Consider the following 26910-nt stretch of genomic DNA (forward strand, 5'->3'; position numbering starts at 1 on the left):
GCATCTCCACAAATACTGGCTCTCAGGGACACACTACGAGAAGAACAAATAAACTCTCCCACTGTGTGTCCCAGGTGATTTCAGATTGCTGTTTCCACACTGTCTGCCTTCAGGTCCTTTGCCTGCCTTCTCTCCGGGAGCAGCGCAGTGCCCTCCAAGTCTATTCCAGCCAAGCCCACTGACCTCTAAAACTCCAGCCTTTAAGCCCCCTTGGTTGCAAGAACTCGTGAAATTCAGCCACTCTTGTTTTTCAAGCCAATGGCTTTGGGGATGCATTCTCCTTGGGCATTCCCCTGTGTGCTCCTCATTCTTACCCTTCTCTGTGACCACAGCTCCCTCCCCTCTGCAGCACCCAGGATTCTTTTCTCCCCTAAGCCATGTCTCCCCACTTCCTTACCTTTTTCGATGTGGCCTCTTTTCTCCCTTTAGTTACAGAGTTTGTTCTGTCAGTCTTCTGGTCTATTTCTGGGGTATTTAGGATGATTTGATAATTATCTAGTTCTGGTTGTGTGACGAGGTGAGCATAGCATTCCCCTACACTGCTGCCATCTTTGTATTCTCCTACTCATGTCTTTTTATTTTTGAGCCACTCTCTGTGTCCCTGTGTCTGATTCACTGTCCCCAGCTCTTCATTTGTGGCCTATTTGTGTGTTTCTATTTCTGGGTACCCCCAGGTTTATTTTTATTCTGTGCCTTTGCCTCCCCGCCTCTCTAGATAGATTTCCTTGTCACTGTGTCTCTGCCCATTTGTTTATGTTCTGTGTGTCTCTGTTTCTATGTGTCTAGGTTTCTTTGTTCCTATCTTGATCCTCCCAGACATGTTCCTGTGTATCTGTTCCCATTTCTAGCTTGTATCCATATGGCTGTATTTGTGGGTTCACATCCCCATGTCTAGTTATTCTAGGATCTCTCTCTCTCTGTGTCTCTCTCTTTCTCTCCCTCCCTTTCTAAATTCCTGTGTCCCTATGTCACAGTGTCTCTCTGTTACCTAGCCTAACCCCTGTGTCTTAGCTGGTGTTTGTCACAGTTTGGGTGTCTGCTTCCCCACGTTTTTGCCCCTGGATCTCTGAGTATATAAGTTTGTGCTCCAGTTCCACTCTTAGTGTGCTCCTCTGCGTGTGCCCATGTCCTTGGATCTTTGCTACCAAGTCTTGGTGTGTGCAGCATCTCTGTTTCTATGCTTTTGTAGATCTGTGGTCCTGTGTCTCTGTTTTCTCCTCTCATCCCCTATCCCGTGTCTGTAAGTCATCATGTCAGCATGTCTCTGTGCTTGTACTTCTTAGTCCTTGGTGTCTTGGACTATGGTGTTGACCTATGTCTCCCTGGTTACCTCTGTGTCCTTGTGTCTCTATGTATCACTGTGTTTCTTGTCTCCTCCGCTTCTGTGTCTGGGTCTTTGTGAATATCTCTGTCTGTCTGTCTGTCTGTCTCTCTCTCTCTCTCTCTCTCTCACTTGCTCACTTTCTCTCTTTTTAAGGTTTTATTTTTTTTAGTAGTTCAAACAAAATTTTATTTTTTTTCTTTTCGAACTTTTATTTAAATTCTAGTTAGTTAACATGCAGTGCAATATTGGTTTCAGGAATAGAATTCAGTGATTCATCACTTACATACAACACCCAGTATTATTTTTAAGTAATCTCTACATCCCAACATGGGGCTCGAACTCACAACCCCGAGATCAAGGGTCACATGCTCTACTGACTGAACCAGCCAGGAGCCCCAGAAAAAAATAATAAAGTGACTGAGGGAATTACAGGTATTTGATTAAGTCTGGGGCGGTTGGGGAGAGGGTGGGAAGGACATCTGAGCTGAGATCTAAGGTGTGATCTGGAATTTGAGTGGCAATGCAAGAGATGAAGATGGTACACAGGGGGCAGGGCAGGGCAGAGCGATTATCAAACAGAGGGAATAGCTTGAGAGAGATCCCTGAGTGGAGATGGGGTTGAGGCAGGGCCCATTAGTGAATAGAGAGGAGGCCAGGGGGGCTAGAGTTCAGAGAGTGAGTGGGAGAAAGTGAGGTCAGAAGGGTATGAGATAGAGGGCAGATCACGCAGGGCCTTGTAGGCTATAAAGAAAACTTTGGACTTCATTCCTGGTGTGATGGGAAACCCTTTAGGGGGGCTAAGTAAGAAAGGGACATGAAGTAATCTTTGTTTTTTAAACGATCCTTTTGCTGCTGGGGAAGAATGGCAAAAAAAAAAAAAAAAAAAATCTCCTGAGAGAGGAAGCAGGGAGACCAGTGAGGAGACTGGACCGGTTTTCTAGGGTAGACACGATGGTAATCTGCCCTAAGATAGTGACAGTTGGGGTGGTGAGAAGTGGGTGCATTTGGCAAATATGTCAGAGGTAATATTGCCAAGAATTGAAGATGGATGGGATATTGGCGGGTGGTGGAGGGGCATGTCAAGGATCTCATGCCCAGATTTGTATCCCTGTGACTTACTGCCACCACCAACTGGTTCTAATCCCGTCCTATAAGGTCTCCCAGGAAATGTCACTCTTCTTAGGAAGACAGAACAAAGGAGTGGTGGAGCACATTCAGTCTACGACCAAATTAATGTAGGTCCAAATCTCTTCCTAGTTGTGTGACATGGAATAAGTTACTTCAGTTCTCTGTACTTCAGTTTCCCCCCATGAGTAAAATGCAGATGTCAACAGGTTGTGTGTGTGTGTGTGCGTATTAAATGAGGGACTGAAAGTGCAAAATGTAGACGACTACCTGCACATAGGAAGGACTAAAAAAATGTTAACTGTTATTACTTCACAGTCTTTGGGCAATTTAAAGATAATAATTATTATCTTTTCCAATTTGTGTACCCCTCTCTGTTAGCAGGGCGGTTTACAGAGCACAAAAGAACTAATCAGACCTGTCTTACCCAGTGGTGCTTCCATTTAGAACCCCGTATCCCTACCCTGCTTGGGAAGCATGAGCAATTCTCTTGTCCGACAAAGCAAATGTCAAAACCTCAGCTTGACCAGATTGTTTCTGTTTAGCCTTCCCAGTCTTAACCTCCCTCCCCTAATTCTGTGCTTATGTACTGAGGCCCAGAGAGGTTAAGTAGCTGATTCAAAGTTTCAAAGCAAGCAATCAGGCAACTGTCATCACTAGATTCTGCAGAAGCCTTGTACGCTCCCAATCCCTGGAGCTCTCCATTCATACCTCCCCCGCATGGCTTGACCTCTTGCCCATGGCACTCACCATCTTCATCAGGAGTGAGGAAGGTATAGAAAGCCGGTGGATTCAAGGACTCCATGATCATGGACTCCACCATTGACTCAGACAGCAGCTCTAGCTCCTCAGGGAGATGGAGTAGGCTGACTGCCTCAGGGAGGGTGCCAGAAGGCAGCGAGACTGGCAGGTTTGGGGGGCTGCCTTCTGGCACAGGCCTGGAGCTGCTCGGTAGGCTCACTGTTGGGACTTCTGACACAGAGAGTCCCAGAATTTGCCTGGTGCTTTGGGGCCCCAGCAGCAGGTCATGCTGATGCCAGAGCTTTCTCGGGGCAGCTGAGAGGGCAAGGCGGAGTCAAAGGTAATAGGGAGGGCTTCTCCAAGGACAGAGGTGGTCATGGTACTGCTGGGACTTGCAGGACTTGAGGTTGTGCTTGTGAATGTGCTTAGATCCTGAGGAGGTGGGGGCATAGGTCTGGCAGGTCTGGGGGGTAATGGGGTTCTGGGTTTATTGGGGATTGGGGTCTTAGGTTTGGAAAATGATAAGCTTGGGTAATTTTGGGGAGGTAGGGTACTAGATTTAAGAGGTGATGGGATTATCTTAGGGGTCTAAGGTAAGAGGATCCTGGGGTTAGGGTGTGACAGATTGTCTGGGGTCGTGTGAGCAGGAACATTTGGTCTAGTGTGTGGTAGGTATTTGAGGATCTGAAGTGTGGAGACTCCAGGCTTGGGCTGTGGCAAGCTTTTGGGTGACTGTGATGTGAGTACCCCAGGTTGAGAGTGTGATAGAACACCCAGTTTGGGTTGTGATGGAGCACCAGGTTCGGAGGGCAGTGGAATAACATGTTTCATAATGCCAACTTTGGGCTGGGATAGGGTGCCAGGATTCAGAGGTGGGACTTGTGTCTTGGAATTCATGGGTAATAGGGTACCAGGATTCTGGTGTGATGGTGCGCTGGGCTTCGTAAGCAACAGGGCACCAGAGTTTGAGGGCCCAAAGGCAGCAGTTTTTATTCTGAGAGTTGGCTGAACCAAAGGTCCAGAATCCTGTCGTGCTGGATTTGGGGGCTTTGGGTGTGCTGGGGTGGATAGGGTACTTAGTGCTCTGACCCAGCGGCTCCAACTCCTTGGAACTGGGCATAATTTCTGTAGAGGCAGGAGTCGTTGAGGATAAATAGGACCTTGGTTTCACAAGCCTTGATTTGGGAGACACCTTGGGTACCAAGGCTGACTGGGCTGTGCCTGTCTCTAGGCCATGCCTGCTGGTGGGTGAGGGCATAATGGTGCCTGGTCCAGCTGCAGTGGAAGTCTGTATCCTGGCCTTCCCACTTGCCTCCTTGGGCTGCACCATGACCAGTGAAGTCAGAGGTGTGACAAAGTTGTATTCAAGGGACAGGTTGAGGACTTTGGCAGCCAGCAGGTGGAGAGTGGTGGTGTCACGGGCTGGGAAGCACCCCTCAGCAACTCTCCAATGGTGATGTAGGCCCAGAGGCAGCCAGTGAAGTGGGCTACATAGTAGGCTGGCTCCCCTGGGACACCAAAGTTCTTCTGGCTGCTGTTGGTGGCCACCTCACTGTGGCAGGCCACAAGAAGCTGACCCTTGGGGCCACGGGCTGCCAGGTGGATGCCCAGTTCCTGCTTGCCTGCCTGCCTGCCTGCACTTGTCCTGCCACCACCAGTTCTGAGCCCCCAGAATAACTGGGGGGAAAGGCCCAAGGGGAGGCCCCAACCAAGCCACCCAGGCAGTCCAGATGCACGTCTGCCAGCAGAGGCATGGAGAGGCCCTCCTCATAGAGGTCCTCCAGCTGTAGGGATGCATCAGTGCCCTCATACATGCACCGGGCTGCTCCCTAGTTCTCCAGGGGCAGGTGACACAGCAATGGGAAGTCAGCCTCATCCCCAGAGGCCAAACTGAAAAGGGACACCCTGTTGCCCAGCACCTGACAGATGTTGGAGAGGATCACCCTGGGGGTCATCACACTGGCTGTGGGCTCCCCATCTGTCAGGAAGATGATGAGAGGAATCCTCCCCACACTGGGGCCCCGTCCAGTCTCCTGATTGCTGTGGTTTAGCATTGCTATGGTTTAGCAGAGCTGGTTGAACGTTGGTCCCTAATTGGGAAGCTGACTGTGAGACCATCTTTTCTCGTTATTTCTATCCCCATTGCAGACACTCTGGGCACCTCACCAACCTCTCAGGCTCAGTCATTTCTCCTTATCTTTGCTCAGACTGTTTCTGCTACTTATCCTTCCCAACTCCCCCACTCCCACACAGGTTCCCTGAGATCTGACAGTGGGGCCCACATGTCCTTGGCTTTTATCATTCCCTGTCTCAGACTATGATTTGCCTGTTTCTTGGGGGGATATCTTAATTCTCTAGTCAGACAGGCAGCTCCCCAATGATAGCAACCCCACCTCCATGCTACAGGGTAAGAAAGGGCTGAGTTGACAGGAGGTGGTGGGTGGGGGAGACTTCAGTACTTTTCCGAGAGACGACTGATCAAAAGCCAGAATCAGGACGGCAGCTTGACCAAATGCTTGGAAATAAATATGTAGATTATTGATTTTAAAAAGTTTTGGCAAATTCTTCTGAGTATATGCTTTAAAGAAACTCAGGGCCAAAGAAGAATGTGCCCTAAAATACATAGTGCTATGTCCTTTCTGCTAGGAAAAGGGACCCAGAAGGATGAAGGGACATATTTGGATAAAATATAATAGTGATATTTCAGGTATTGTGAGAGGTGAGGTGGATGGGGGAATGAAGGGAGCATTTCAAGAGTTCCCCACATCTGGGACACCTGGCTGGCTCAGGCGGTAGAGCACATGATTCTTAATCTTAGGGTCAGGAGTTTGAGCCCCACGTTGAGTGTGGAGCCTACCTAAAACAGAAAACATAAATAAATAATAAATAATAAATAAAAAGGAATTCCCCACATTACCACAGCCCATCCATTTGAGTGGGTAGGTCTAACACTTACAACCATCAGCTTCCATGTGACCCAGGTAGTCCTTGGTGCTGTGGATATTCTGGATGGTAGCCTGGATGGAGCCTCCAGCTTTCTAGACACTAACCGAGTCAGAAAAGGTGATGATGTTGGAGTGGTCGTTGACCCGCAGGTCACCCAGGATCACATTCGTGGCCTTTTCAGTCTGTGGGATATGGATGAAAGTGAAGGAGATGGACCAAGGCTGGAGGTCTTGCTCAAGACTGAAAGGTTATGTCTATACAAGGTACCAAGGCCTAAGTGCTGTATGGTTTTAAGGCTCTCGGACTCTGGCACTCCGGAAGTCTAGAATTCTCAGGGCAAAATGCTATAGGCCCTATGGATCTAAGTCTAGACCTACACTGTCCAATGGTAACTGCTAGCCACATGTAGCTACTTAAACGTAAGTTAGTTAAAATTAAAAGGAAAAAAATGTTAAATCCTGTTTCTTTATTTTCAGTAGCCACATTTCAAGTGTCCAATAACCACACGAGAGTTATTGCAGAGCAGTGGCTACTGTATGGGACACCTCAGAACTTTAGAACATTTCCATCATCAAGATAGTTCTATTAGACAGTGGTGGTCTAGAAGGTTCAAGCTCTATGCATTCAGGGTGCTAGAATCCTGTGTGTTCCATGGTTCCTGGACCGCATGACCCAGGATTCAGTGATTCCAGGACCTTAAAGCTTAAGAGCTTTATGATTCTAGGTCTTTATAACTTCCTTTCAGTGACTTTGGCATGCTTTAGTTCTGCCCTATGTAATCTGTTCTTTTACCTCATCTTCCATTTCTTCCAGGCGGGTCTTCTCACCAGCCCCCAGATAACCCAGATTCCATTTTTTTTTTTCTCCACAACTTTGCTCTTGTTGAGCCCCTTGGATAACAGACCTTCCCACTTCCCCTTTACTTATCCGTATCTTCACTGCTCCTTCTCTGAGCAGCCCTTCCTTGATTGCTTACTTTGACCCATGCCCCTTGTACCCAGCTTTTCCCTGTCCCAGATGGTTTGCTGACTGTCATACGTAGAATATTTTCATTTTCCACAGAGATGTTGAGCCCTCTGAGAACAGGGCTTCGAATGCTTCTTCCTTTTGGCTCCCTTCTCCATGACAATACCTAGCATAGGGCTGGGCACATAGGAGGTTCGGGGAATACGGAATGTAGGTCCTAGAATTAGGTACCACTTATGGGGCACTTGTTATGTTCCAGGCACTGTGCCAAATGCTTAGATGCATCAGCTCATTTAATTGTCATAGCAACACAATGAAAAAGGTACTGATATTATACCCGTTTTATCAGTGACAACGCTGAGGCTCAGAGAGTTGGAGTGACTTGCTCAGGGTCACACAACTAGTCACCGATGAACCAGGGACTCAAATCCATATTCTGGAGATGTTAAACATTATGCCTTCAAAATTTTATATTGTTATAGATTTCAGAGACCACAAGGAATACCACTTGTGGCCCACCTTTCTCTACACCTTAAACTGATAGAAGATGCCTTGAATGCTTTCAAGTGGATCAGAGTCTTTCCTGCCACAGGATGAGCTCAGGTCACACATTCTGGAATAGGGAGCTGAGGTCTTGCTCAAGGCTGAAAGGTTATTTCTATACAAGGTACTAAGGCCTAAGTGTTGTATGGTTTTAAGGATTTAACCATTCATTCTTGTTTTCATTCAGAGGACTGCAACATAGAGCATGATGGCCCTTCCCGAGAATCTCCCGTTAACCAGAGACAAATTATGTTTTTAGAAGTATGTTGTTTAATCTACTGAGATTTTCCAGCTATCTTTCTGTTACTGATTTCTAGTTTAATTCCACTTGGTCTGAGAGCATATATTTATTGTACGATTTATATTCTTTTAAATTTGTTAAGGCGTGTTTTATGGCCCACAATGGAGTCTACCTTGGCAAATGTTCGACGTGAGCTTGAGACGGTTGTGTATTGTGCTGTTGTTGGATGAGGTACTGTGTAGATGTCAATTAGATCCAACTGATTGATGGTGTTGTTCAGTTAAACTATGTCCTTACTGATTTTGTGCCTGCTGGATCTGTCCATTTGTGATAGAAGGGAGCTGAAGTCTCTAACTATATAACAGCGGTTTCATCTATTTCTCCTTGCAGTTTCTATCAGTGTTTGCCTCATGTCTTTTGACGTTCTACTGTTAGGTGCATTACACATTAAGGATTGTCATGTCTTCTTGGAGAGCCATTATATAATTATAGTTATATAAGATTTCTTTTTCAGTCTGAAAGCAGTCGTTGTGTATTAACTGGCCAGATTGCAGGAATAATGATGGTAGATACCTTAGTTTATCCTTCTAATAAGCTGTTGATCTGGTCTTCCCTATTGCCAGCATCTGCACCTTCCACAAAATGGGTGATCTTTTCTTCATTCCACCTCATGGAGAAGATAATTTGAAGGGCCACTGGAAGTCTTTTGCTTCTTTGAAACACTTTACAGTAATATAGATCTTGTGAATCAGATCCTCCATGCAAACGATGCCATATCTACCAAGAGATCAAGCAGTGTGTTATCTGTCAGGGAAATTTGCTTTTTGTTCCTTTATACAATGCATCTCTTTATCCCTGATAATTTACATGCTCTAAAGTCTACTTTGTCTGAAATTAATATAGCTGCTCCAGCTTTTTTATTAGTGTTCAGCATGGTATCTTTTATTTTTTTCCATACCCACTACTTTTAATCTGTCTGTGTCTTTATATTTAAAATGGGTTTCTTGTAGACAACACATCGTTGGGTCTGGTTTTTTTGTTTGTTTGTTTTTGTTAGGTTCTGTTTGGTTTTAATCAACACTGAGAGTCTCTGTCTTTTAATAGGTGTATTTAGACCATTCACAGTTAAAGTGATCACTGTTATAGGTACAATAATATTTGCCATGTTTTTAACCCTTTTCTACTTGCTGCCCTTGTTTTTCTTTTCTTTTCCTTCCTTCCTTCCTTCCGTCCTTCCGTCCTTCCTTCCTTCCTCCTTTTTTTCGGTCTTCTACTCTTTTTCTGTCTTCTGTGGTTTTAACTGAGTGTTTTATATGATCCCATTTTCTCTTGTCTTTTAGCAGAGCCATTATGGTTTCAAATTATTTTTCTTAGTGGTTTCCCTAGAGTGTGCAATATGCTTTTACAACTAATCCAAGTCCGCTTTCAAAAAACACTATAGCTTCATGTGTAGTACAAGTACCTCATGACAGAATATTCCCAATCCACCCCTCCTGTCTCTTATATAACATTGCAGTCATTAATTTCAATTATCAATAAGCTGTATTCACTGAACACATTATTTCTGTTATTATTTTGAACAGTTTTTGTTAGAACAATTAATTAAAAAAGAAAAGAGTTCATTTTACCTTAATTCATTCCTTCCCTAACACTCTTTCTTTCTTTATGTAGACCCAAATATCTGAACTACACCACTTCCCTTCTCTCTGAAAACTTTTTTTCACATTTGCCTGTGCAAGGCAGGTCTACCAGCAACAATTCCCTCAATTTTTGTTTGCCTAATAGTCTTTCTATCTCTTTCACGTTGGAAAGACAATTTTGCTGTATACAGAATTTTAGGCTGGTAGTTTTTGGGGTTTTTTTGTTTGTTTGTTTGCTTTGTTTTGTTGTTCTTCCACACGTTAAATATTTCAGTTCACTCTTTTTTTTTTTTTTTTTTTGGTTGCATGGTTTCTCAAGAGAAGTCCAAGGTAATTCTTATTCTTGTTCCTGTATAAGTAAGGTGATCTTCTCCATGGGCTTTTTTTTTCTTTTTTAGAACGTTTCCTTTGATTTTCTGCAGTTTGAATAGGATATGCCTATGTGCAGATCTTTTTGGTATTTATCCTGCATGGTGTTCTCTGAGCTTCCTAGACCTGTGGTTTAGTGACTGTCATTTATTTTGGAAAATCTGTACCCAGTATTCCTTCAAATATTTCTTCTGTTATTTTCTTTCTTCTCCTTCTGGTGTTCCCATTACACATATGTGTTGTACTTTTGTAATTGTACACAGTTCTTAGATATTCTCTTTTGTCTTATTTTGTTTTACATTCTTTATTCTCTTTGCTTTTCAGTTTGGGAAGTTCCTATTAACACATCCTCAAGCTTATTGACTTGTTCTTTGTCCATGTTCAGTCTCCTAACGAGCCCACACCAAAGGCATTTTTCATTCCTGTTACAGTGTTTTATATTTCTAGCATTTACTTTTGCTTTTCTCAGGGTATCCATCTCTGTTTGCATTACCTGTCTGTTCTTGCATGTTATCCACTTTTCCCATTAGAGCCCGTAGCATATTAGTCATGGCCATTTAAAATTCCAGGTCTAATAATTTCTCTGCCATATCAGTGTGGTTCTGATGGTTGATTCATCTTTTTGGACTGTGTTTTTTCATTTTAGCGTGGCTTGTAAGTTTTTGGTGAAAGCAGACATGATGTATCACGTAAAAAGACCTGAGGTAAATAGGTCTTTAGTGGGAGATTCTATGTTTATCTGGCTAGGAATTAGGTTGTGCTTGCTAGTTGCTACAGTTGCATGTGTCAGAGGCAAAATTTTCTTTTAGGGTCCTTGTTTTTGACTCCTCCATTGTCTTGGGTTTCTCGGGATATTCTTTCTTAAAGAGTCTAGGTTTCCAGTTCTGTCAGCTGTAATCTCCTGTTGTTATACAGGAATGCAGTGCATGTGGTGATACTGTGTGGGGGAAGGAGAAGCATCTCATAGTTCGATGCTCAGGTCTCAGTCTTTTAGGGCACCTATGCCCCTGAACTATGACCTCCACAAGTGCTCCTCAGCTTTTTCCTGACCTTAGTTGAGATGGAAAGGCTAGAAAAGTTTGGAGTTGGGTATATCCTTTCCCCTACACTTAAGACTGCAAAAGACAGCTCTCAATATTTCCCTTCCCCCGGTTTGGTTACACCCTAAAATACAAGTTAGTAGCCTTAGGTCCCATGGGCTCTATGGTTCAGAACTTCAAGGCACATAGACTATACTGCTCCAGGTCACTTGAATTTTATAATTCTAGAGTCCCAGAGTATTGGAGTTCAAAATACTGCTTCCAGAACTTTATGGATTCAGGTTCTAAACTCAAAATCTCTTTGGCCTATGGCTCCAGTATTCTGTTCTAAGGGTACTCTGGTAGAAGGGCTACAATATTTAGATCTAGATGGACCCAGGACTCTGTAGTTTCTAAGCACGCACTACAATACCAGTGCACTGTATTTTTCTGGCTTTGAAGTAAAATAAACAAACCAGCACAAAACAAACCTGTGGCCTCTGGAAGGTTCAGAGTCTAAATTGACTATGATTTTCTTTTTATTTGTTGACTCAGGTTTTATGACACCAGAGTTCTCCAGCTTGCAGGTTCTATGACTCTGGGCCCCTTGGCGATCTGAAGTTTTGTCATTAAGGGTCTTGATGGTTACAGTCCCATTGTCCAGTGTTTCAATGTTCCCAGTATTCTGTGGTTTCGGGTCTACATGGCTCCTGATGTGCAAGGTTACCAGGACCCTAAGGTAGGCCTCGGCCTATAAGATCCCAGGGTGAAGGGAGGTAGAGTCTCTGGTCCCAGGGGACCACTGTTCCCATACTCTCTGCTTTCCGAGCCTTCTAAAACAAGAGCTATGACAGGTCTGCTGGGTCCTTGCTACCTGCTTCATCGTGGTGCCAAACTTAGAGCCAGCCGCTCATGTCAATAAGGAATACCACGTTTTTCTTGACAGGTGGGAGGGCTATGGGGGCAAAGTAATGAATAAAATAGCCCTCGTAAATCTGGACAAAAAGAAGTGAAACCAACAAGAACTGTGAAAGGCAGTCTAACTCAGGTCCCCTCTTGTTCTCCAACATAACACCCTGCCTTTTTCCTCCCTAGGCCCTGCCTCTGTTTCTAGTTAAATTAGGCATCTGTGCGATTGTTTGTTTCAATGTCCATCTCCTCCACCAGAACTGTGTCTCTGCTGTTCAGGCTGTCAGCCCAGGGCCTGCCCCAGAGCTGTGGAGTGAATGAGACTGGCTTGTGGCCCAAGGCTCCAAGGATCAGGATCTCTGTAATATGTGAGTTCCTGTCCATGAGAGCTGACTTGCACAGTCTTGAGGGCCCCTGGGGACATTTTGCCTGGGCTCCAGGAACTGTAAGTATTGTTTTAACCTCCCTCTATAGAGTGAGCCAGGGGCCCAGCTCCATTGCTGCCAGGGGCTGGGAGTTTGCAGGGCTTCCCTCTCCTCCTTAAACCTCCTTTCTGCTGTTGCTGGGCAGAGTAAGCAGGGAAGGAGGGAGCAGAGGCTGAGTGAGCTGTTTGTTCAGAAGGGATTGGTTAGACCAGGTGCAGATGCCTTGGCCTGCCAGGGATGTGATTGGCTGCTGACCCCCTTCCCCCACTCCATCTCCCCTCTGCAGAGCCTGGGGGCTGGAACAGCTAAGGGAAGTGGAGGGGGGAGCTGGGAGGGCCCCCAGGACCAGTGTCAGCTCAGCCTAGGGAAGTATGGGCTTGCGGAGGGTCTATGCCGCTCAGTAGCCTGAAGTAAGCCCTGCCTTGGGACAGCCAGCTTTATTCTCCTCTCTGCCATTCAGGAGCTCTCTGAATGGCAAGGCTGAACACACTATCTCCTCCTCTCTCAGGGGGAAAGGAGGATAAAGGAGGACATCTTGCTCTTTCCTTCCACTCCAGCCTTTGAATTAATTCACAAGTGCATATGGGGGCTCTGTCTCCACTTTCCCCTGGCACTCTACAGCAGTTCTCAAAGGCCTGGGTCGTCCATCTTGCAACTGCCCAGGCCCAGCCAAGGCAGAGACCAGCTGCCCTCCTATTCCTCCCATAACCTGGGCAGGTGAGTGTTTCCAGAAAAATCACATTCTTATCTCCTCATGGTGGCCTCACACCTCACATCTTATAAGCCAGAAGCATGACCCAGGGCACCAAACTCTCACGCTCCCCTCAGCTGCCATGCCACCTCACTTGGCAGGAAATGTTTCCTTTCCTTCCTAATGAAGAAAATTAAGGGCACCAGGCCATGTCCCTTGGACTGCCCATGCCACCCTTGCACAGGGTTCACACACCCATACACCTCTTCCTCTATTAAGGACCAGACAGTCCTGTCCTGGACCCCATGCACTCCCAGCCTCCGGCACCTCCTCCACCAGTCAGACCCTTCTCTCCAACCTGCCCCACACATGCTACTGGGTCTTCTTTAGGATGCGGAAAGTGTTGTGTCTCTTCCATCCACTAAGACAGTCCCCATTGATCCCAATCCCATCAAAACTTCAAACCATCTTCTCTCCTCCCTGCAGCATGCCAAGGTAATGAAATCATCACCTACAGTGGTCTGCCCACCTCCAGCTTATTCCTCTCCACACCACAGACTGGCTTCAGCCCCCACCACACACTGACTCTTCTCTCACTAAAGGCAACAATAACTAGTTGGTTTCCAAACTCCATGGGTGTATTTTGATTCTTATTGGACTGCAGCTCCCTGATGTATTTCACAACTGGCAATCACTTTTGGTCCCAAGAAGAATCTTCTGTCCTGGGAATCAGAGATGGCAAACTCTCCTTATTCTCCTACCAGATTTCTGGCCCATTTGATTCAGCCTCTTACTTGAGCTCCATTTTCTCCCCCGTCCCTTAAGCAGTGCTTCCTGATAAATTGTTTTCAGTCGTGGCATGCAAAGAAAATGATTATGCTTGTGTAGCACAATGGAGGGAAACGGTGGGGATATAGAGCTCTGAGCAGACTGCTGGCAGCTGGTGGGGCTGGATACCCAGAGAGCTGAGGAGATCAATGGCTGCTGGACTGGGAAGCTGTGCCTTAGCAATTGCCATCCTGGATCTGCTCTTCTGGCTCAACACATTCTCCCTGGGTCACTTCCCTAGCTCTCGTATTTTCAGTCCCTGAATCTCCATGATGACCCAATACCTCTTTCTCCAATCCAATGCTCTCCACTCTTTCCCCTCCACAACTGCATACCTGATCACCGTTGGACCCATTCCCTTGGGTGTCTGAAGATGCCTCCAATGTATTTTGCCCAAACAATAAATTCATATATTTCCCCCATCCTGCCCTTGTGTGCCTTTGTCATTTACAGACCCTATCATCCACATGGTCACTCCAGATACAAACCTTGGTGTCACCCTTGAATCTTCCTGTGCCCCTCACTCCCCACATCCAACCAGCCACAGATTCCTTCTGGTTTAATCTGCTGGATATATCTCAGGCCCACCCTTCCTCTCCATCCCAAACTAACAAAACCCAGATTCAAGACTTCTTTCTCTTTGGTTCTGCTGCTTCTATTGTGGCCCCTCCCATCCATGCATCTTTGCAGCAGCTGCTCAGTCGGGTCTTTCTAAACTCAAACCCCATAATGTTATTCCCTCTCATGGCTCCCTTGTCACCTTCAAGACATATTCCATGTTCCTTATCATGCCCCTGCAGCACTCGTAGCCTTCGGTCTCACCTCTTACCGTTTCTTGTGCCTCAAATCAATGCTCCAGGAACTCCAACCTACTTGAGGCTCCCTAAACACCCCTGGGTATTTCCAGCCTTTATTCCCTGTATCAGGCAGCCCCCGGTTGGCTAGAATGCCTTTCCCTTTCCACAGCCCCTCTCCCAACTTGGTACACGGTTTTGTATTCTTTAACCCAGGTCGGTCTTTACTTCGGCCGGGGAGCCCTGCTTGACCACCTTCTTCCCTCGCGATGGCATCCATCCCAGCTTGTGTTGTCACTGGAAGAGCACTTCTCATCTTGTGTGTGTGTGTGTGTGTGTGTGTGTGTGTGTGTGTGTGTGTGTGTGTCTGTTTCACCCAGAGACAGTGAATAGGATCTGTGTGTGATGCACTTCAGGGTTCCCAGCATCAGCCAGCAGTGGGCATGAAGCAGATTAGGTACGTACGGAGTCCCAACTGAGTGAATGAAGGGGTGAATGTGCTGGATTTTGAAAGATGGGCATACTCAAGCAGGAATGGGAGGTCAATTGAGGGGTTCTTGGTAGGGGATGCAGGAGTCAGGGCACACAGTAAATGGGAGTATCTGTCTTGCTATTTAGTGCCTAATTACATCTGTTCTAATTATAGTTCTGCTCCAGGCAATGGTCAAAAAGGTAAAGAATAGGAAGCCGACAAATACCTCAATTTACACACCCACATGATTGAACACCAGGTTAAGGCCCCTGCTGCCACCTACTGGCAGGGTACCCTCAGCTCCTATTCTGAGAGAGAATTATTTTATTCCCCCTACACAACAGGCTGTACCATACCTCTGTGCCTCTGCACATACTGTCCCCCACTCTCTCTGCATGCTATTCCCTTCACACTATCGATCCAGGCAGAGGTAGAATCTATTCATATTTTCCCAGGCTAATTTAAAGGCCAACTCCTTTAGGAAGGCTTTCCTGGAACCCTCCTCAGCGGTATCTGCACATAACCCATTACAGATTTATACGCAGCATTTAGAACTGTTTATGACTGCCGAAGCTCTATGTATCCGGCTGCTTAGGGACTGGGATGTTCCAAAGGAAGACTAGGGGTTGTGTCCACCTCATTTCTGAGATCCCAGAGTCAATGAGGACAGGACTGGGCTAGAGTAGCTCTGCTTGGTGGTGATGTATCCACGTATGAATGAATGAGTAAATATGTGCATGGGAAGAGGTGTTACCAAAGCACTATATTAGCCCAGAGCAGACAGAGGAATTGTCCGTGGGCTGGGGTCATCAGAGAGGTGGCACTTGAGCTAGGTCTTCAAGGACGAGGACAAGTGGAGAAAAGAGGGAGAAGACATTCCCAGGGCAAGCAGATAGTATGAGCAAATGCTCAGAAACAAATGGGTGGCAAATTCAGGTGTTTTTGAAGAAAGGCATGTGGTGTGGTGTTGTATGGTGTGGTGTGGTGTGGTGTGGTGTGGTGTGGTGTGGTGTGGTGTGGGGCAGCCAGAGGGTGGTTTGTGTGCTGCAGGTGGTGAGAGGTATGGCAGGAAAGGAAGGCTGGGAGCAGACATCTCAGGCTGCCATGCAATCGTTGTTGTCAAGCCAAGGGTCTTGGATCCGTGCTCTAACCCTCTGGCAGAGCATGGGATCTCTGCATATTCTTCACGAATGTGTGAGCTCAGAATTAAGGGCTCCCTGTTTAGGCCGATGGCTCAGGTGAGGCAAAAAGAATTCTTAAAACTTAGAGACGGCAAGAAAGTGTGAGGGAACATGAGAGCATCAGAGCTGCAGAAATTGTGAGAGCCCCATGAGTGTGAGAGACCAATTACGGGCCAATGGTTCACTTTCCAAAAGGACTGGTTAAGAGTGGGCTATAACTCGATTCAATTAGGAATGGATACACTTCAGAGTGCCTGGGTGGCTCGGTGGGTTAAGCATCTGCCTTCAGCTCAGGTCATGATCCCAGGGTCCTGGGATGGAGCCCTGTGTGGGGGGCTCCCTGCTCGGTGGGGAGTCTGCTTCTCCCTGTGCCCCTCCCCCTCCCCCTGCCCTGCTCCTGCGTGCTCTCTCTCTCTCACTCAAATAAATAGAATCTTAAAAAAAAGAAAAAAAAGGAATGGGTTCATTTGGAGTTTTATTCAATTTATACAGTTCCAGGTCTCTAACACTTAGAGGAAGCACATGTGTCTCCTATGGTGTGAAGTCATGTGTCCCTATACTACATTCTGTCCGTGTTCACTCGTCCTCACTGATCTCTAGGGAAAACCAGATGAGCAACTTGCAGAAGCCAGATTACTGGCCAGGCCTGTCTGACTCTTTCCATTCCCCTGGCTCCCTCACCTGCACGTCTCCAGTGATGCCCTCCATGACTACATCGTACTGGACCACAAAGTGGGCCAAGATGCCTGAGCTGGAGAAGGCAGACTGGTCTTGCAGTGTTGGGCAGAAGGTGATTCAGACACAGGTCTCTCCCTTCTCAATCCTGGTGGATGGGGGCAAGTCAGCCTCACCTGTGTGGGTGGGGAGGGTTGAGATGGGTGGCATGGAAGGCTCACCAAGCAGAAATCCAGGAAAGCGGACAGCAAAAGGGGCAATATCTGAGCATGGGGAAAAGCAAACCCTGCACCACCTGCTGCTCCTCCTGCTTACAACACCCTTCCACTTGCCCCAGTGCTATAATCCTCTCCAAATCCCACAACTAGCTCCTCCTGTTCTGCCTCTTCCTGCAGGCCCAGGCTGACAGACCCAGCCCTCCCCACAGCTCCCAGGCTCTGGAAGTCTGACCCTCACCCACAACACCAGCCTGGCTCACGTGCCCTCCATCCCTGGGCCCAGTCTCTGGAGGAGTGTCATGTCCCCAGGTAGACCAGGGACCTGCGTCTCCTCCCACAGAGGCTGTGTGGTGTGTGCTGTGGAGAGAGACAAACACAGAAACAGGGCCTAGGTCCCCTCCCATGCCCCTTACTGCTGTGGGAAGTTGCAGCCTAGCAAGGTTCTCCTCTGGGATAGAATTTTATGTGTTTTCTTCCCCCTCTGCCTTCTGACTCTCAGAATCACGTGTGAGAATAAGGCTTTTAGCGCCTCATGAAATCACAGATGATTTTCTGGTCCCGGATGTTTGCCGAGCCGGCCACAAGATCAACTCTTCTGGAATTCCAACCCAAGACAAATGTCCATTTAGACATGTCTCTGTGCCTCCTTTTTTCCAGAAAATGGAACCTTGGGAATTCTGCTTCCCCCCTCCTTCCTGCTACAGCTGCCAGGAAGCTTAGGGGCAAACTGAGCCCCCATACTCTCTGAGGCGCCTGCTTACATACATTCCCTTGGCTTCCTTCCTTTGAGAGGTCTTTGTTCTGTTTTTTCCCCACAGGATTGGCTCTACCCTCTGTTTTAACCTTTCAGGAGAAGGGGGAGGGAGCTGCCATTTATAGCTTAGGGCTTAAGAGTGCAGCCTGCAAGGACTCAGATGCTGCCTGTGGGACCTTGGACAAGTTATTCACACTCTCTAAGCCTCAGTCTCCTCATCCATAGCACGGGAATGATAATAGCTCTTATTTCATAGACAGTGATTGTGGGGATTAAATGAGACCATTTATGTAAAGCATTTGGAACCGTACTTGGTTCTTAGTAAGTGCTCAAACAATTACAGTTATCATCACATCTTCATGAGACTGCACCAGTGATTTGTAAGAAGGAATTTTCTCAAATTCTCACAATGGTCCTGGGCTATAGATGGCATCTCCCCATTGTACTGGCAGGAAAAGTGAAGTAGAGCAATTACAAGATTTGCCTTGGGTCCCACCTTACAAGAAGGTCAAAGCTGGGATTGGAACCCAGGCCTGTGTGGCTGTCTCTCTCCTTTATGTATGTATACCACCCTGCCCCTCTGGACCAGCAGGCTCAAATGAGGCAAGGCCTCCAAGCTAAACAGCTTGGTGAGGGTGGCCACATGGCATGAGTGATTTCTCTGTGCCTGTCCATTCATCTCTCAGAGGAGGTGGGTAGGCCAGCTCAGTGGTTCTCCCATCTGGCTGGATATCAAATTCACCTGCAAATGGGTTAAAAACATAGATTCCTGGGCCCCTCCCCAACCTACTGAAGCAGAATCCAGAAGGGTGGGGTCCAGGAATCTGTATTTCTAACAGCTCACATAGTGATTCTGACGTAGCCAGTCTGGCCTTCAAACATCTGCAGACGAAATTTAAAGCGAGGTTGGCAGTCGGGACAGCTCTTGGGTCTACAGAGCCTGAGATGGTATCCTCAAGGGCAGCTTGCACTTTACACTGTCTTCCCATTGCCCTCTGCAAGGTTTGGTTAAGTCGGCTTCTGCAACTTCAGTATTTATCACCACATGATTTTATGGAGCCCAACAAGCACCCCCTACTGCAAATTTTATTTTTTCATAAGAGAAATTTGGATAGTTATTGGACTTGTTAATTTCACACAGCTTGCAAGGGTCAGACCAAGTTTATAACACAAGTATTTTGAAGTACAAACATTACCCCTTCTCAATGAATGCAGAGGGTACTTGGCATTTGGAAAGTTATTGGACTTGTTAATTTCACACAGCTTGCAAGGGTCAGACCAAGTTTATAACACAAGTATTTTGAAGTACAAACATTACCCCTTCTCAATGAATGCAGAGGGTACTTGGCAGTAAGGTTAAGGCAGAAGTGATACTAAAAGGAATCCCAAGTGCAGTTTCCCATTTAGGGAAGGCCAATATGATGGTTGACACATAGTGCTGCCGACATTCTTCTGTGGGTGTTGGTACAGGCGGCTGGCCCTCAGAGACGGTATGTGAATATAGCCAATGCCCATTCTTTCTGACACTGTGACCTCTACACTCAGCCTTGTGACCAATTGGCCAAGCCTCAGGCTAACCACCAGCAGGTACTGGCCCTGGTGCCACTGCAGCAGCCCCTGATAGACCAGGGGAAAAGTGACCTCTGTACCTGCTGCCAGGCTAGTAGAGATTCCAAACTTGTCTGATATCCAGTCTCTGGACATGAAAGGGAGGAGTGTGGAAAGGGGATGGGATCTCATAAGGGGGAAGAAAACAGATAGATGATCTAGTTCTGCCCATACCCACCCTGGCCCCAGCAGACCTGACCAGGCTTCCAGTTCAACTAAGTCCCTTACCCATAGCTTGTCATCTGCTCATTAATCTCTCTCCCTCATTCACACTCCTAAATATTGTGCCTGAGAAATTGATCCACAGACAGCTTACACATAAAGAAACTCTGTGGGTGAAAATCTAAATGTAGAATAGAACAATAAATGGCTAATGTTTTGTTTTATGAAAATTGTTTTTCATTTACACACAATGCCTCTTTCCCATCAAATAGTCCCTCACACCCATCCTCTCCCCATGCTTTAGAGTAAACTTGTTTATATGTCATTAATTCCTCAGTGTGCAGTAGCCAAACCTAAAGTTTATGTGTTTGATGAAACTTTTTTGGAAGCTGGGAGGAAACACTGAAGGAAGACTTTATATTTCTGCCAGTAGAATGGAACTCAGTTAGGAAACAGGATTCAATTTAGAAAAATCTTACTTGAATATAACCTTACTAGAATGTGCCAGTTCTTTTTTTTTTAAGATTTTATTTATTTATTTGACAGACAGAGAGCGAGAGACAGCAAGAGCAGGAACACAAGAAGGGGGAGTGGGAGAGGGAGAAGCAGGCTTCCCATGGAGCAGGGAGCTTGATGCGAAGCTCAATCCTAGGACCCTGGGATCATGACCTGAGCCAAAGGCAGATGCTTAACGACTGAGCCACCCAGGTGCCCCAGAAAGTGCCAGTTCTTAAATAAGCCACATCCTGCTAGGAGGAGGAAAGTGGAAATGGTGATGTAAACTCCCATTTATTGAATACCTACTTTCTTACAAGTTTGGATATTAACTTACATCATCTTCATGTAATCTTATGAAGTAGAGGTCATTATCTCCATTTTACAGAGGTAGGAACTGAGGCCCTGGGAAAACATGTGTAAGTTCCTGATCGCACAGCTAAGATGAAATTGGTCACATTTCAGACTGGATGAAGCCTTACCTGATGTCTACATGAGCAACTGTCTTTCCCTGCTGATCGGCTTTCTCATAGATTTTCTTTGCCTGGTGCTTCTCTTTGACTTCTGCAATGTAGACTTCATTGTTGATGGTCCTTACAGAGAAGGAATGAGAGAGACAGAAACAGAAAAAGGAAAAGAAGAGGTGGTTAGCAACACAGAGAGAAGGACACAAACAAAAAAGTTGGAGGAAGAGAAGGATGGGGGATGGGGAGGGAGAAAGAGCAAAATAGTACTATAGAACCAGAGTGAGAAAAGGAACAAGAGAAGAGAAGGGGAGGCCAGGTAGATAAAATCAGGTGAAGCAGTTATCATTATCTCCATTTGTCAGGTGGGGAAATGGAGACCACACAGTTGGCATATGGTGGACCTGGTGTTGGGACTTTTACATTTCTCAAAGTGTTGAGTGAATTCCATGTTTTGGCACATAAGGGTATGGGACACAACTGAGCATTTTTATTGTAATTATTATGTGTCTAAGGTAATATGTATTAAAATATAACTAACGCATTGAACCCATGAACTCACAGATATTGCTGCTTAGGATAAGACTAATTTAGGTAATCTTAAAAAGTGTATCTATTTTTTAAAAACTATATTAAGTAAATAATATGGTGGGTGGTACATGTGGTAAAAATTGTGAAAGCAAAATGCAAATCCCTGCAAAGGCATCTGGCCTGACTAGGGAGGGGGCCTTGATCTTAGAGAACTCAGAGACTAATGGGATACTAAATCAGATTGCTTACCATCCCCCTTCAATTTTTTCCATTGCTCTAAGGAAGCTAATAGAGTGTAAATTTCAAAGAAGGGAGGGAGCACTTTTTTCTCAAGTCTTTAAGAAAGGGTCCTAGAGGAAGTGGCCTTAGTGATAGGTCTGAAAAACAGGGAGACTTTGGATATACGTTCTTCACTGACCATGCCTTTTTAGTCTCTTTTGTTGGCTCTTTCTCTTCCTGGCCTCTAAGTCTTTGGGACACTCCAAGACTGTTCTCAACTTCCCCTTCCCCTCCTCTGTTCTTTCTACAGTCACTCTCTAGGTGAAGTCATCTATCTTCATGGCTCTAAATTAAATATCATTTATATGCAGATGACTCCCAAATCTGTATCTCTCTTGTTTACCTGTCCCATGAACTCCAGAGGTACATATCTAATTGCTTAGTTGACATTTCCACTAGAATGGCCAATAGATACCTAAAGCTTAACATAACCCAAACTTAGTTCCTGGTATTGCCCTCACCTCCACAATCTACTCCTCCCCAGCCTTCCTTATCTCAGGAAATAGTTGTTTGGCTGAAAAATTTTAGAGTCATGCCTGACTCCCCTCTTCTTCTCACACTCCACATCTAATCCATCAGGGAATTTTGGCTCTATCTTTAGATACATCCACAATCTGACTACTTCTTACCACTCCCACCATTACTACCCACGTCCAAAATACCAACATCTCTTGCTTGGACAAATGACCTATTAACTGGCTTCCCTCTTTAAAGCCTTGCCTCTTTATGATCTGTTAGCTTCACAGTAGTCAGAAAGATCATTTAATCCTAAATGAGGCCATGTCCCTTCTTCACTCAAAACTCTCTGTGACTGTCTTAACTCAGAGTAAAAGCCAAAGTTCTCACCAAGGGCCCCATGGCCCTTTACAGTCTGGCTCACTGCCACCTCTTTAACCCCATATCCTCCTAATCTTTCCCTCATTTATTCTGCCCCATCCACACTGCCCTCATTGCTGTTTCTTGAATTTGTTCAGCATACTCCTGTCTCAGAGCTTCTACAATGACTGTTCCCTTAGTCTGGAACACTCTTCCTCTAGAGCTTTGCAAGTCTTACACCCTATCTTCTTTCAGGTCTTTGTTCAAATGTCATTTCCTCAGAGAGATATCTTTGATTACTCTAAAATAGCACCTTCCTATTCACTCTGTATCTCCCTTGCTCTACTTTCTATTTCTTTGTAACACTTCTCATCCACAAACTGACATATACTTCTATGTTTAATTTTTCCTTGTCTGTCTTCTCCAGTGGACTGTGAGCTCCTTTAGGGCAGGGATTTTGTCTGTCTCATTTGCTGCTGTATACACAGTGCACGGAATATGGCCTAGCACGCAGCAGGCACTCAACAATTATTTGTAGAATGGCCATTCTGGATAGACAGCACAAAAACACAGACTGTGTTTCAAGGAACAGCAAGTATTTAGTTAGAGCAGAGGTACAGGTAAAGAAGGTATGGAGGGAAGTTTGGAGTGGTTGGGTAGGCCTAGAGAATAAAGGGATTTGAATACCAGAATCAAGGAGCTCATATGGTAGTGAGGTCTTTTGCTATGGAGAATAAGGAGTCAGGGATAAATCCTGAAAAGGGAAGGGATGGGTCAGAGCTGTCCTTTAAGGAGTGATAGATAATTCAGTGTCCTAGAGAATATTAGTGCAACTCTGTAAGAGGCAGAAACAACAGTCTCCATTTTCATATGGAGAAACTGAGGCACAGATATGGGGGTGGGGTGGAGGTGGGGGTGAAGTTATTTGACCAAAGCAGTGTCTGCCAGGAACACTTGAGGAGGATATGCAGCTTGTAGAAGAGACCACTCAGGCGGGAAGTGTTTCTAGGCAGCTGAAACAGACTATTGCTGCACTAGTGTGGGGGTGGGCTGGGCTGGCACTGCCCCAAGGTCTCCTGGGAGGTGTGGGGGTGTAGGGTGGAGCTGGTCTGGCAGCAGCACACTGGGGCCTCTGTGTATGTGCTGCCTCCAGCAAGCATACTTTCCACAGAGTCTGCCCAAGAACATTTCCTCCAGCCTACTTTGCTTAATTAAAAAAAAAAAAATTCTTTTGGTGTTTTTTTTTCCCTATTGAAGCAAAAAACCAAATTCTGCCCCACTACTTGGCCCTTGCATCGTTTGACCAGCAACCTCTCTGGTTAGCCCTCATACTACAAATCCATACTAACTTTTTTGCCTTTGATCCTCCCTCTTTTCCCTGGTTTCTCACATGCAATGATTCTGGTCCCTTCAAATCTTACCTATATGGAAAATCATGGTTCTAGGAAGCCCTCTTTAATCACCTCAGCACCTCTCCCCTGAACTCCCTGGCCAGGAACACACATCTCACCTCCTCCAAACTTTCCTTTCCCTAGGGGAGTGCCATCCGCCCATCAAAGCCAGGAGGTTCCAGATGACAAAGCCCAGGGCTGTTGTTAAGGCTTACCGGTTGTTTACAGTCCAAGGACCCCCTCTGGTGAAGGAGGTCAGAGCAAAGACTTAAACTGCCTGTGCTGGCCTTACTCAACTGCTAAATCTGAGTCCTCTCCCCAAAGCCAGGGAGGGCCTTTTCTAGTTCACAATAAGGGGTTATTTGGGCGAATGAGGCCCCACTTATCTCCCCTTGACCTGCTCCTTCTCCCATTTTTATCATTGCAAAGAAGGCATTGTCATCTACCAGGTCAGACAAGGTGAAATCAGGTTGGCATCTCTGTATTACTTACTTTTCACATACATCAAGTTGTTTCTCCCTCTTTATGGTCTCTAATCCCACCACCACTGCACTGCTCCAGCCCTCAGCAACCCTCAGGTTCCTTAACAAGCTCTCTGTTTCCCAGTTGGCCCCTCCAGCCCACCTCCATTTCATTATTGTCATTCCTTGCTTAAAACCTTGCCATGTCTCCTCATTTTGGGCCACAGTTATTTCTTTGTTTTTTAAAGATTTATTTATTTATTTGAGAGACAAAAAGAGAGAATGAGGTGGAGGGGCAGAGGGAGAGGGAGAGAGAGAATCTCAAGCAGACTTCCCGCTGAGGCGGGGAGCTTGATCTCAGAAGCCTGAGATCATGAGCCAAATCAAGAGCAGGACGCTTAACCAACTGTGCCACCTAGGTTCCCTGGGCCATAGTTATTTCTAAAGTGAGGTGCACATGCTCCAGGGGGTGCTGGAGATAAATCATGAGGGAATGGGAAAGATTACCACTCTACTTATAGTGTTTTTTCCCCTCATCCTTTGTTTATATTTTTGCATATGCCTCATACTATAACTAATATAGTTGCTCAGTAGTATATATAATTTATAAGTTAATAAATATACATATTTGGAGATTACCTGATCAAGTTTTTTTCTGTTGGGTGTGCAAACACATAAGATGGTTTTGGACACTACCAAGTAAGGGCCAGGAACTTGATCTGGCATTGGCAGCCTTCTAGTACCTAGTCTTTCCTTACATCTCCAATCTCATTTCTGACCATTCTCTACTCCTGCTTGTGCCCTACACTCCAATGACATTGAAATTCCCCAGCCCTGCCCTCTCCTTGCTCACCTGGTGAATATCTCATATTTCAAGCCTCAATTTATGTGTCATCTCTGTAAGGCTTTCTCTGCCTGCCTGGGGGTGGGGGAACTAACAACTATTTCCTGGTAGACCCCACCATTCCCATCATCCTGCATTCACATTTCTCTTTTCTCCCAACATATTATTAAAACTATCTGCTTCCTTTTTCCTGTCCCCCATTAGACTGTGAACTCTTTGGGAGCTGGGACTGTGTGTAATTTATCTTCCTCTTTCCGTAGTACCCAGCACAGTGCAAGTCACACAGTCGGCATCAGGAAATGTTTGCTAAAAAAATAATCAAGCTAACATTATCAGGGACTTATGTCCCTGGCACTGATTTTAGCAGACACTTTCACATATGTAAACTCATTTAATCCTTCCAAGTGGGTCCTAATTTTATCCCCATTTTACAGATGTGTAAAATGAGACCCTGAGAAGTGAAGTGACTTGTCCTGAGTCCCAAAACTGGCAGAGCCAGGATTCAAACTCAAGAAGTCTGATCTCAGAATGCATGCTCTTTATCACTATGCTCTGCTGAAAAATGGACAAAAGAATGAAAAAGTGTTCACACAAATGAATAAAACAATAAGTTTGGAAGCAGACATATATAGTGAAATTGGAGATAAAGGCAAGGTGAGGCAGATGCAGGTCAAAGAATGGCTTTATGGGCCTCAGCTTGTGACTTGAACAGGACAGAGATGATCAAGGTGTGAGCACAGTGAGAAGGCACAGTAGAATGTATGCAATAGCTTGTTATCAACAGCTGAGAGAGAAGACAGGGAGGTGGGTTAAGTAGACTCTACCTTGGGCCTACATGTGCTTGGGAACATGTACTTGGGAACCTAGAACTCCTGAACAGACCACAGGGTACAGGTGGAGAAACTGAGGACCAGAGAGGGAAAACAGCCTCTGTCATCCATTTCATAAATCTGCTTAATATTCTGTGAGCTTTATCAAGTCTCAGAACCAGATTTTCAGAAGATCACAAATTAAGGGACCTCTGGACAAGTGTTTCAACACTTTAACATGCACATGAGTCTCCTGGAGATCTTGTTAAAATGTAGGTTCTGATTCAGCAAGTCTGGGGTGGGGCCTGTGATTCTGCTTTTTCTGAACAGCTCCCAGGTGATGCTGATGCTGCTAGTACATGGATTTTACTTTGAGTAGCAAGGCTTTAGAGTATAATAGAGTGGCTGTCATTCATTGAGCCCTACTCTATGCAAAGCACTGTGATAAACATATATATTTTCTTCCTCTGTAGGATCTCAGGTATAAAAAATTGCATCTGATAAGTGCCATCATGCACTGAAAGCACAATAACCACCTGGCACCCATGATCTTATTTAATTCTCGAATTGACTCTCTGAGCTAGATACTACTCTTGTCCGCATTTGCCAATGTGTTAACTGGGCCTAGAGACTGAGGTCACATACAAGTAAGGTATTGATCTTCTTCCTCACCTTTCCTGAAGCCATGATCCCTCCGTTTACCCACATATAACATACATCTAGTTCATTCTCAGTGTCAGGCAGTGGGAAATGAAGGTATTTGGGATCAGATGGACCTAGGTTCAAATTTTGGTCCTGCCACTTCCTAACTATGTCTTAACCTCTGAGCCTCTGTTTCCTTCTCTGTGTGATGTGGATAATAATAGAGCTTAGCTCACGAGGACACTGTGAGGACTAAATGAAATAGTAACTCTAAAATCTCTGGTGCAGCACCGACATATGCTCAGCAATAATAACTCTTTCCTCTGGTCCTAGCTTCTGAGTTGTAGGACTGAGAAAACAGACTCAATAACTTTCTCTTATTCCCCTCCAAAGAGCTAATTTTCTCAAAAATCCCAGAGCTTTGTTCCCTCATCCCAGAACTGACTTTTGTGCTGGGTGAGCTGGGGCCAGGAGGTCCCTGGTATATCAGTTCAAGGAGGATGGTCATCAAAAACCTGACACAGATGAGGCATCTTCACCCAGACAT

At 45.7% G+C, this 26910-nt stretch overlaps 1 protein-coding gene across 1 annotated transcript; it reads right to left on the reverse strand.

Annotated features, from left to right (window-relative positions):
• Positions 1–3199: 3199 nt before the first annotated feature.
• LOC114203006 (inter-alpha-trypsin inhibitor heavy chain H6) lies at positions 3200–26910 on the reverse strand (the record flags this gene model as incomplete). Its single annotated transcript, XM_088020836.1, is given in 15 exon segments — positions 3200–3500; positions 3503–4267; positions 4269–4621; positions 4624–4819; positions 4822–5254; positions 5256–5280; positions 6147–6318; positions 11789–11818; positions 11820–11909; positions 16896–17065; positions 19292–19557; positions 20609–20719; positions 25541–25587; positions 25589–25696; positions 26809–26910. Coding segments are annotated over 15 exon segments (3169 nt in total), but the record flags the coding sequence as incomplete, so codon positions are not given.

The sequence above is a fragment of the Eumetopias jubatus genome, unplaced genomic scaffold (genome assembly GCF_037043125.1).
Source record: "Eumetopias jubatus isolate StellerSeaLion01/CBP00866 unplaced genomic scaffold, mEumJub1_p1.0 scaffold_278, whole genome shotgun sequence".
Classification (NCBI taxonomy): domain Eukaryota; kingdom Metazoa; phylum Chordata; class Mammalia; order Carnivora; family Otariidae; genus Eumetopias; species Eumetopias jubatus.